This window comes from Calonectris borealis, chromosome 7 (assembly GCF_964195595.1).
Source record: "Calonectris borealis chromosome 7, bCalBor7.hap1.2, whole genome shotgun sequence".
NCBI classification, from domain to species: Eukaryota; Metazoa; Chordata; class Aves; order Procellariiformes; family Procellariidae; genus Calonectris; species Calonectris borealis.
In genome coordinates, this window is record NC_134318.1 from 30,416,343 (window position 1) to 30,428,828 (window position 12,486).

A 12,486-nucleotide genomic window follows, 5' to 3' on the forward strand; every position below is an offset into this window, starting at 1 on the left:
TAAGAAATGCTAAGAAAGGCCAAGAAAGTGCAAAAAAAGGTGTGAAAAACCAGGCAAAGTTGGTCTATTGATTTTGGACAGTGGCAGGGAACAGCAACTCTTTTTTGAGAAACAAACGTCTCTTCAGCAAACACACAACATCCACCCAGGAGCAAGCCAAGTCCAACGCGATTCCAGTGAGCGAACAAAAAGTGCATTGAGGAGATGAGGGACACCGCTGTCACTCTGCAAGGGGAAAATGCAAGTTTCTGGCATTTCCAGCAAGACAGTTCCAGGGCAGAGCTGCAACAGCCTGAAAGAAAGACCGCAGGGTCAAGGAAAGAAGAGTGAAGAAAGAGGAAAACAGATGGAGAAAGGATGGAAAAGGCAGGGAAGCGACATTCTTCCTGGGATGTAGAAACCAGAGGTAAATGCAGACAGCTACAAACAGCAAGCATCCAGAAACAGCAAGGAATTTGCACAGGAAAGGTGAGACATAAAAAGTGCCAGCGAGCAGAATTCAGCCTTGCACAACCATGAGTATTATCAGTAATAGCATGTTTCCTTGCTCGGCATGCAAAGGCGGACATGCACTGCTCAGACCTCACACGCTCCTTAGGAGATATGCTTTTATGTGTTATTTCAGGCTGTAACGACGTCTGTTACCCTATATTACAGGTTTCAGACAGTCTTGCAAAGTGGATGATTTGAAAGGCTATTAGAAAAGCTGTAACGTCAGGCAGGGCGTGAGCAAGCAGCCCTCGGCACTGGGGACGGCCGGCTACTCACACAGCGCCAGCTCATCCGCAGGCAGGCTGCTGCACGCCGCACACAGCGTTCGAAGCAAGGAGAGCACCAGGCACAGGCAGGGGTTCATCGCTGAAGGTTACGTGAACTGCAGACAGCTCCATTGGACTACGTTACAGCTCACACAAAATACGTGCACATGGTATAAAACCATGCAGGTACTTGCAAGGATGCACTAAGGGCTGTGTGTTGCATTTATGCAGATACATTTATAAACAACAGACGCACAGACATGTATATGTAGAGATATACAGCGCGTGTGTAGGCGTGTGTATATACACGCACAGAATGACATTCACCCCACTGAACTTTATATGTCTAAAATGGGAGACTAGTCTCACTTGTCTATCAACTTGTATAATCGCTTGAGAAAGACCAGCACCCTCAGGGGCTGCTCTGTCTACCCCACCATGGACATCTAGCTCTGGGTGGGGTGAATCATTGACTGTCTCCCCGCAGCCCATTGAGGGAGGGAGTTCAGATATATCGTTCTTGGATCCCTGATGTTCAGTGGGGTTAATCCCAGCTCTGCACACAAAGACACAGAGACAGCTGAAAGTACCGCATGGTTATGACTCCCTGACTTTTCATATTAAGTATCCTGTTCTCAACTGTTTATCATTTTAATTAACGTTAATCATTACTGCCAGACATTTGGGAATGGCAGTAAGTCCAGCAAGGGGGAAGGTGCAATTAAAATAGTTCATTTCTCAGAACAGAGAAATAAATTGTTTCACCTACGTGAAAACACTTTCCATTTCTGTTTTGTTGAGACCCTCAAGTAACTCAAGCTTGAACCCAAAGCACTGAATTGTGGAGGTTGGATGGCAAACACTGAATGTCAGATAGAGACATGGAAGAAGAGTACACGGTGGTGACTCAGACTGGAGAAGAAGTGGAGAGATGCAGGAATAAATAAAGAGCTGAGGGAAGGAGGAAAAGAGGGTGCAGAGTTTTGGAAGTAACTGGGACATAGTTCTGGGCCTCTGGCATGGAAGGACCATCAGGCAATGGAAAGCGAGGCTCTACTCCAGGTGCTGAGGGGCATTGCAAATAATTAACTCTCATTACTGCAGCTGGTCTAACACATCAGGATTCTGAAATGTAGATTAAAAAATGACAAATAAAGTTTGAAAGTTTTTCACTTAAACCCTTTCACTCTTGACCAGGACTAACTATTACTCCATCTTCAATCAGCACTAGCTCAGTTGTACAATGGACAGAGACAGAAACATCTGTGTATCTGTCTTGACAAGTTCAAGGATTAAACCTTGAAAGAGAGGCAGGACTGAGAGACCAAGAGGGAGGTAATTATGTTTTTGAAGTGTGGTCTCTCACACTGTGAACATTAATAAAAGAATGACCTATATTTCCTGGCACTGATGTGACTTGCTCATCTAATTTTTATTCAGGTGGTGTGCATTTGGGTACTCAAGCCTCACTATAGAAAAGCCTCTAAGCTTCTACTTAAATCCACCTCCAGTCGGGACAGCATAAAGGCATGTGACAAATTCAGGTAAGTGTTTATGACAATGGGACTTCACGTCTTAAGAGCTTCCCTGCACAAAGATGCTTCCCTCAATTAGGACCAACACGCACAAAGATGCAAATTTGCAAATGCTGGCCTGAGTCTTCCCAGAGGGCTGCATAAGGAGAGAGCGGTGGTTTTGTGAACCACCGACCTGAGAGGTCATTCTTGAACACAGGACAGTACATACCGGACAAGCACACACCACAGGTGTGTTTGGGAGATCAAAAGCTTAATAAATAAAATGCCCCTGGCAAGGCAAGGCTATGAAGTTGCTCTTTCTTTCACATTGGCAAAAACTCCTAAACATATTAAGAAAACCAGGCCCAATGAGCCCAGAAGACCTTAAATCACACTAAAATAATTCCAAGCCTACAGTTAAGAGGGAAATCATCCAGAGATACCAATTCCAGTGGGCAGCACGCATTTACTGGCAAAACGCAGTTTGTTTGGTAACTCACTCAGAATACCAGTAAGGACGTCCAGACCCTGCACTTTCATGTTTACAGATGAGAAAAGTCCTGGAAATCTTCCCCTGTGTGCCCCCTCCTCTGTTTTTCATTGCAACTTCGAAGTTTCTTGCAGCCTTAGCAAAAATACTGGACTAATTACCTCTGTGATTGCATTTCTCTAAAGTGGTACAATGCAATGAAGAATCACCTGGGTGTGAGGAGTTGGGAGGCCGATGCTGTAGGGTGCAGAGGGCTACAGATATAGAACATGATACAGAACATTCTGGAGACCTCCCCTTACTGCCAAGTATCCCCACAAACTCTCAGACGGCCTCTGCCTGTCACTGCTCCTGTGTCCAGCGCAGGAGCCACAACACATCCCAACAGCAGAAGACAGACCTGCTCCTCAGCCATGCAAATCACGCTCTGTCAGAGACAGTCTGCAAAAACACAACAACAAATGGTCGAACATTTGCACCGCTCATTTGCCACAGCCCATCTGTGCTTCGTCCTTCCAGGGCAGGTGAAATGGATGGAGAACCCCCATCTGGCAAAAAAATTACCACAAACTTTGTGTCTGAACTTGCCTCCCTCCCCTGCTTCCTCACGGATTCCAGTGGACAAAGGTCTATTGTCTCATTTATTCATTTTATTATCCCATGTCAGATTTTCTCCATCAACTTCACCCACATCATTCCAGCATAATTCTCTAAATATTTCAAAATAAAGTATGTTGTCTGCCTACCCATTTTAGGACTAGCATAGGACATGAGCTTTGCACTCTTCTTTTATAGAAGCAGGACTGAACTTGTCAAAATGATGCTCTTGCTCTACAGTTCTATACAATTCTCTAAAGAGTCAAAACATCCACTGGACAGGGGAAGAAATGCAGAAAACAGCTTCCAAAGAGGTGGGCATGATCCCACTCTCAAGTCACACATATGCACCAGTAGCTGCCACAGAGTAGGAAACAGTAGTGAGTAATATTATTTTAATAGCAAAAAAACCCACCCCAACATTTTCTCTTCTTACACCAAGGGGGGATTCATTGTATTTCACTTCAGCTTTCTAGAAGTTGGCATTGGAGCTAAGCAAGTCACTCAGGTTCCTTCCGTATTTACAGCTGAATGGAGAGAGACCCTGTGTCTGGTTTAGGCTGGTGAAGTGAGGCCACTCTGGTTCAGACTTACCACCTAATTTTCTATTCCCAATTCATAGCTTTCTGTCATTTCTGGTTAACTTCATACAGGGATGGAAAGATTACAGTAAGGTTATGAAGGTCATGTTCCCAGAAACCTTGTAAGTGGTGACCTTCGGTGAAGGTAGCAAGAAAGCATTTCTGAATTTTAAGCCTCTCCTAAGCCCCAGAGATGAAATCCTGCCCCTGCTGAAGGTCAGTAACAGAACTACCACTTTCACTGAACCAAGAAGCTCTCCTTCTACGAGCTGTTTCCCTACATTCTTTGTACCTTTGAAGTTCAATGCCTGATTTTCATCATTATTTTCAGTCTTGTGGACTTTCATATCCTGGGCCAGGTTTGGAACAGCAATAACGTAGGACAACCATTCTTTGAATAAATGCAAATTGGATGAACCATAAACGTTCAAAAGAAAAACTTATTCTCATAAAATGTGCAGACTTAGAAAGGTTAGGAGAGGTATGAGTTGCCACTCTCAGGCACCTCTGTCTATTTACACAGGTTGCCAACTGTGTGCTGTGGGATTTAAGAATGACTGGGTACGTTCTGTACCAGGCAATGGCGTGACCAACTACCACCTTCATTTTACTCCCTGTAATTAGGAGGAGGCTGTAGTGGAAGCAGAAGAAATCAGCCCATACTGGATGATAGGCAGGACATCATAGCTACATCTATACTGTTTTTGAAGAGTGGGCACAAACTTGCCTAACATCCACACTGGACACAAATTAATGTCTGGGCACGGGTATGGAGTCAAATGCAGCGGATGGAAAAAAGAGCTTGGCATTGCTTTACTTCCTGGCACTGGCCAAAGCTCCCACCTGCAGCCCAGACTGTTCAGGCACGACCATGGTCAAACATGCTCCAACAAGATACACCCCAGGGGGACAGATGAGTTAGCCAGGGCCTTCTTTCCTTAAAGACCTGACATCCCATGCAGAAACACACTATGGAGGACGCAGCCCTCTTGAAGCGCTTACGCAGACATGAGATGCAATGCCTGCTCAAGCTTTTCAGCTCTCCAATGCCATCCAGATTTAAACATCTTCTACTGCGAAGTACTGAGGCAAATTAAATACAAATTACAGTAAACCGCAAATGAAATAAAAAGACACTACATCAGGCACATGAAACTTGTGAGCCGGGATAATATTCTGGGGAAGTCACTATATGTTTACCCAGGGTTCATACTCTGCTGGGCATCACGGCGGCTGCTGCTGGAGATGGAAAACACGGGGCTGGAGGAAACTGGGGTTTAACCTAATACGGCTGGGTCTACGATCATAAAAGCAGCACCTATGAATAAACAGGTTAAGGATATAGCTTGGCTTTGGGAAAGCATCCAGCCATGTCTGCGAGCTGAGCAGCAGCATCAAATCTTCCCTGTGTCATCTAAACCAGAGCGAAGTGAGCCAGACTTCTCCAGGAGAGAAAAAAAGGAAGCGAGGAGGAGGGCGGCAATCACAGCGCCGCGGTGTCGACTGTGCCAGTGGCCGACGCCACAACATATCCCTCGGCTGTGACCGGCGGGGCGCCGGCGGGCCTGGCTGGGTCGGGTCGGGCCTGTCTGGGGCACAGACAATGGGGTCCCAGAGAAGCAGCTGCCCCCCCGGCGTAGGTCAGTGCTTTCTCCACCGCGCATCTGCTGGGTGAACCCTGACATCAGCCCTCACCGCTCCAGTCGCGGGCAGTTCCTGTCTGAAGGAGGGCGGCTGGGGACGTAGTGAGACCCTACATATTTTAAAGAAAGCCATTCGGCCGCCGGCAGGAAGACAGTGCGTTAATTGTCGCACAAGAAAGCCTGATCTCATGAGATAAGACTTTAATCGCAGCTTCCTCGCCCGGGGGGTGCGGATGGCATGGGTTTCACTGCCCCCCCTCCAGCACGCCTCAGGCGCTTCGGCGATCTGCTCCCAATTTTGGATGAGCAAACGTCTGACTGGAGAAGTTCTCGGGAATGTATTTTTTCCCCTCCACCTGCTCCTCTGGCTTTCTAAAAACGGAAAGAAAACCGCACAGGAAATAAGAGAGGAAGTCTGGGGTTTAAATCATGCGCTGACTGACGTCCTCGATACCTCTACAAAAACCGGGTATCCGCCTTGCTTAGAAACGACTTTTAATCTACAGTCAGAGGATTAATTATCATCAAATATAAACTCGAAGCTAGAAAGGAAGGATTAGGTGACTTAACTTTCTTCTCCACAGCCATGCTTTTCTGTCTTGCAATAAATTTCCAGGAGGAAATTCTCCTCCTCCATCAGGAGAAGCACTCCTGGAAGCCACCGGTCCACTCCCAGTGCTGCGCCAGCCAGCACTGTCCCTTGTGCGGCACTGGGCGACAGACAGGCAGGGAACAGAAGAAAATGCCATCTTAGCAGTGCCTCTCTGCCTGCTCAACTCCTGCATTCATCGAGGCTGAAGTAGAAATAAAATCCACATTTAGGGCAGACGAGGCTTACGGTCTTTACTGAGTAAATGAGGCACCAACCCAGTGCATAAAGTTTGCAGGGGAAAATGCCGCGAGGACCCTGGGAGCAAACAGCAGCCTGTTTTCACCTGCCCTGTTAGTCCTGGTGGTGTGTGGGAAGGACCGTCCTTCCTTACAATGGACTCAACACAGAGGAAGCTCTTAGTTGTATCCGGCAGGGAAAGCCCAGCGTTGGCGGTGGCTGTGAGCCCCGACCCAGCAGGGCTGCCAGACGCTCCCCCGGAGCTCTTACCCTGCAGTACTCGTCGATGGGCTTCAGCCTCTTCACAGCTACGTCTCGGACATGGCTCCTCCGGAACAGGATCTTGCCTGAGGAGGGAACAGATGAAAGGGGAGGGTTAGGGGCATCGCCTGCCATGCAGGATAGCGCAACAGCACCGAGCAGAAAGGTCAGCAGACGGGGGTTCATCCCGGGCTCCAACCACGGCAGTGCTGGTGGCTGAGCTCTGCAACCCCGTTATGCCCCCAACAGAGGAGTCCCAGTACTGGAGAGGTTCACACAGCAGCAGCTTTGTGTGACTGCGGCCCCCCGTCGCTACCAGACAGCACCAGCTCACACTCGGAGGAGGTGTGAGCAGCACCGCTCCTGCCCTCGGAGCAAACTGCACAGAAACACGCTGCGGGGCAGGCGACGGAGGGATGCGGGGCAGCAGCTATTACGGGAGCATGTGTGGCACCTCTCGCAGCTGGAAGCTGCTGGTCTTAAGTTTGCACAGGAGATGCAGCACATGGCCAACAACTACCAAAGGCACAGCAGCTCTGTGAAACCTCAGCCGCCCAAGTCCCGCTTTTGTGAGCCGTCAAAAGGGGACCCCAGTGACTCACGGCGCAGAGGGAGTTTTCCTGATTTCATCCTGTAGATAACACAAAGAGTTTGGGTTCCCTTTTAGCGATGGCGTTATCCTGGAATGGACCGACACTATGTTACGACTCCCTTCTACTTCGGGGCCACTTTGCCACGTCTGTGCTGGCAGCGCAGGGAGCATCGCTGGGGTGGGATGCGGGCTCCATCTGCACCCCATGCCTGCCCACTCAGCTGCCTCCCACTGGGGATGCTCCTGCCCTTGCAGGCAGACAAACCACACAGCCAGCTCACGAGCAAATACAAGGCTGATGGTGACAGAGCCCTTATAAATCTACAGAGGGAAACCAAATAATAGAAGAAAAATAAACAAACTCTCTTTTTTTGAAAATAAAGAAAATAATAACCTCAGTGTCTTTACTGGATGACATTTCTGCAAGCAGTTAAGATTAAATAAACGGCTGGGGTTTGTGTGAAACTGATTGTAACAAAGTTTATCAAAATAATCTAGGAGCTGAGTTTCCCCCCACACAAGGATGTCATAGAGCTGGTATTTTTTTGGCTTGAAGGGATTATATCTTCATATCCTTTTTTGGTGGTTTTCTTCCCTTTTTCTTTTGTGCTGTATTTCTTTTAATGTAATGAGACAAGAATAAATTATATGTTCTCCTTGTGGTGGAAGAAAATAGTATCTGCCAGCATTATTTAGTCCATGAAATGTCTATGTAAAAAAACCACTGACATATATATACCACCCCCTGCTCCAAACTTCTTCTGCCAACAGGCAAATGAGATACTCATCCATAGATCATGGGATAAGAAAATGGACTAGGAAATGAAATCAGATCCAAAATCTGAATATGTGGCTTTGATTTTGTCATGATTACACAAGCTGAGAGGTTAATGAAACAGCAGCCTTTAACAGTCCAGTAGCAGAGGCTCTAAACCCTCCCAGACTCTGCCCCTTTTGGTTGCCTTTTCCTCCGTAGCTGCTAATCTGGAAGGTGTTAAAGCCTTTTGTTTCAGACAGGAGAAAGTGGTTTATCTCCATTCCCAATTCTGGCAGCAAAACAGTTTGTCCTGTGAGGTAAAGCCATTTCCTAATGCCATAAATTTATCTCTCTGGGTTCCCTGTGGTTATCTCACTACAAAGCTGGTGCTGAGCCATCCCTGTAGGATGCAATGCCACGCGGTCACAGAGCACAGGGGAAATCTTCAATAGGTGTCTGAGACGTTCATCTGACATTGAGTGATTTAGTCAATAAGCTGCTGGAGAAGGAAAGTGGCACTTCCATCTCCCTGCACCGACCAACTCTGGACACATCAAAACATTGCTGCTTTCCTGCTTCTCTACCTGGTAAATGGGGAGAACTATCTGCACTTCCAAAACATTTCTTATTCTTTCTGATAGCCTTCAGGATCACACTGTACTTGTACTGCATAACTGCAGTAAGCCGCTTTTTTGGGGGGAAGGGGTGTGGAGGTAGCTGTAGAAAAAAGACCAGTTCCTTTCTCAATGCTCCAGAAATGCTGGTGTGGGAGATCTTGGTACTTCTTTGCAACTTGTATAAATATACCTCAACGAGAAAGCGACATTTTGGAAACATTCTCACTTTCTGGCTTTCCTGTTTCCAGTTCAAGCCACGAGTCAAAAGTGACCATGTAAAAACATAAAGGAACCAAAGACCTAAACACGTTAAAGATCTCCTGTAAATGCAATTCAGCTTTGCTAAAAAGACAGTTTACAGAGAGGCCCAGTATTCAAAGTAACATAATAAATGAAAGACTCAAACATAAGAAACAAGATAAATATAATAAAAAACGTTATATTAAACACAGATTACAAAAAAGACCCCAGGATATGATGGGTCTTAATTCAGTCCTTAAATGGAGATGGAAAATATCAGGATGACTGTGGTGTTAGGATGAAGCAAAGCCCAGAAGGTGCTTCCATTTTTATCCCTTCAGAAAAAGGAAGATTTTCCCTCTGCTACTGGAAGCTGGAAAAGGCTCGATGAGGGCTGTGGGGAAGATCTGTAGCTGCCCAGTCCAGTATGGCATTCAAAACAGATCTGGAGAAGGTTGAGTAGTTTAGAGCACCACGGAGTTGCAGTCAACAAAGAAAAAAGCAAGAAGAAAAACAAGGACACTCCGCAAGCACATCCAGTTCCGGTGGGCAGCAAGGAGGGACCCCCTCACAAATCCTGGGGGTCCTCAGGCAGAGAAGACTCATTGCCAGGGGTACGGAAGCACATCTAAGGACGGACAACTTCCCAAATGCCCAGCTTCTCCCCTTTTCTGGGAAGACAGACTGTGCTGACAGAAGTTTGGCCAAAGCCATTACGACCAACCAGCAGGAACCACTGCAGATCCAGTATGAGTTACTACTGCTTTCTCTAGTTCCCCCATTTCTACTGGTCTTCCTTCAAAAGCAGGGGAGGTCCCATGGAAAAGGAAGGTAACGTGAGAGACCCACTCTTTACGGTCTCCAGCTGGGTGCACTGGGCACAGACCCCATTAACGGAAAGCTTTGCCTAACGAGGTAGCTAGGGTCGCCACAGAGAAATAAAGAGCAGGCAGACAGTCCAGCAGCGGGGGCACGCAAGAGCCAGCGAGGAGCCCTCAGAGGAGCCCTCAGGACGGCAGTGGAAAGGAGCATTTCATGCAGCGCTAACGTGAAGCCAGGAAGTCCCGGGGTGGCCGGTAAATGCAGAACAGCCCAGGCAATTTCCTTGCGAGGGTGGAGTAGTGGTTATGTGCCGCTTGGCTTTTCCTCTGGGTAGTTTCCACATCTCTAAGGAAGGGATCTTCTACTACATGAGTACATAGAGTGCTGCTTCCTCTCTCCTGAATTTTACTGCAGCTCTTTTAAGCTTCCTCAGGCACTACACCCCCGTTTTACAGAAGGACGAGCGGCTTTTTAACCATGCTGCAGCCCAGCTAGGAAGTGAACAGGAAGCCTGTCTCAGACTCGGATGGGAAGCCATAGGCTATGTGGGATGGTGCTGCCTCGGGCAAATAGTTCATTCACCAATGTGCCAGGCTCGGACCGGGCCAAGGGAGGTCTGGCACATATTAGTCCGAGGACTGCAGCACTGGGAAAGAGATGTGGGGAAGACACAGGGCTCCAGCCCTGCTGCTAATGCAGGATAACAATATTTATTTTTATCCTTTTTTCTTTAAAGAAAATATTATTCCTAGGAAATTAATGTGGATAAGAGGCAAAGTATCAGGTTTAGCATTGTAGGGGACATCTTAAGTCATCCCTTCATCTCTCTGTATATATATACATGTAGTCTTTAATTCCGCGACCACACACCTCTTCTCCCACAAGACCTCAGTTTCCTCCTGTATACACAGCGGGTGCACAAAGTGGGAAGAATAAAGCTATGCAGGAGACTCTGGCAGCTGCTGATTCTGCAAGCTTAAAGGTATCCTCTGAATATCACTTTATTCCTGCATAACCTCATACTTAGAGTAGCACAGATTTTAACAAGTACCATGGATCCCAAGAACAAACAGGCTTAAAAGCATCGCAAGACTCTGGTCCTCCCAGGTCTGTGCTGAACACACCAAAAGGGTCCATAGCCTAATGGTTTGTAATGGTCAAGGACGTGGTTCATGCAGGGAAGAAGCCCAGCTCCTGGTGGGCTTGCTGACACTGTGGAGCACAGTCTGGAGTCAGGACAGCACTGGGCATCACTAGGCAGAGAAGCACTAGAAGTCCCCAAGGGGATGCCTAGCAGGAGAATCCAGTCTTTCCTCTTCAAGGGAGAGGGACATATGCTATACAGCCCCTGCAATCACAGCAGACACCAGTCACAGCAGCTATTGCCCTCGACTGGAGATTTGTAAGCTCGCAGACAGCCTCTAAAACAAATCTCCTAATCACACCTTTCACTGCCAAGGAGAGGTGCTGTATGTCTAGGACTCGAGACCTTCTAGAGATGTCTTCATCCCATCACTGTGCCGGTGGCTCAGCCCCGAGCTGCCAGCTTTGCGGCTCTTTGGAGCCAGGCAGCGAGTGGGAGCTGCGGCAGGGGCAACAGGGAGGCAGGGAAATTGCTGTTTATCTCCTTTCCAAATCTACCAAAGAACAGATCCACCTCTTGCTCTTACTCTCTGATTGCTGAGCTTGAGTCTCCTTTCAAGGGATGTCTGGGTGACAGATTGGTCTAAGGACACCAGTCGTTTCATGTAAGGAGCGTCTGTCAGAGGTGAGGAAGAGCCCAAACCCAGCGTCAAAGGGACGATGGACAAATGCGTATTCACATTTAATCTTCTACTTCAAGTCACCACACTTCAGAGGGCAGTACGTGAAGCAAGCCATATGATAAATATTCAACAGCGGACAGCTGAAGACTAATGGGTGCATTAAAAATACTGTAACGTCTCATCTGATTTATGTTTAAGAGACATGTGCTGCCTCTGACTACAGGAGCTCCAGCTGTGAGGCTCTGCCAGTCAGCTGTCTCCTCAGAGCAGGGAAGAGCTCCTGTTTCTGCCTCGTCGTGTTGTTTTTGTTACTGTGCTGTTGGTTCTCTCCTCCTTTTACCTGAGAACCTGGGAGGTACCAGGTTTGTATATATATTGCCAAGCAATGTGTTCAACCTAAGATCAACTTCTCAGAGACAGTCTACTTATGAGATGAGGTCAGACTCTTTCTGCAGTTACTCTGGGGTTGCATCGGTAAAAAAGAGTAAAAAATTTAGCCCTCACGCAGTTACAGGTTCTCCTTTTGGGCTTCCTCCAGTGTAACTAAAACCATTTTGCTGCTCAACTATTTTTATGAAGGCTTCTACTCCTTACACATAGCTGTTATTATTATTTTTATACACTGAAGAAGCACAGATGCGCAATCAGATATGACACAAATTCCTCTCAACCCATTTAAGCTGTGACATCCACCTCAGGGTCCTGCCTGAAACTCTCAGGCACCTGTCACACAATGTAACTCCCAAATGGAGCATTTAAATACGCACTGCCACCTTGCAATGTAAAATAGCTAATTCAACAGCACAACACAATGGGATAGAAGAACAATTTTATGTTTCTCATGGAAATACGTGTGATTGTCAACCAGATGGCAATCTGACAGTGGCCAAAAAAGAGGTGTGTTCCTTACAAAATAATGTCTTACTTTTACATGGGGATCCCAGTTTCCACGGATTGTTTCATCCATGATTTCCTGGAGTCAGAAAGCCAGTGCCAGGGTCCTAACACTGATGGCA

At 47.2% G+C, this 12,486-nt stretch overlaps 1 protein-coding gene across 1 annotated transcript in view; it reads right to left on the reverse strand.

Annotated features, from left to right (window-relative positions):
• SH3PXD2A (SH3 and PX domains 2A) overlaps positions 1-12,486 on the reverse strand; it is a 267,687-nt gene that overhangs the window by 147,569 nt on the left and 107,632 nt on the right. Inside the window, exon 4 of the mRNA XM_075154979.1 lies at positions 6,686-6,762. Coding sequence (XP_075011080.1) covers positions 6,686-6,762 — 77 coding nt within the window. The remainder of the gene's footprint in view (positions 1-6,685; positions 6,763-12,486) is intronic.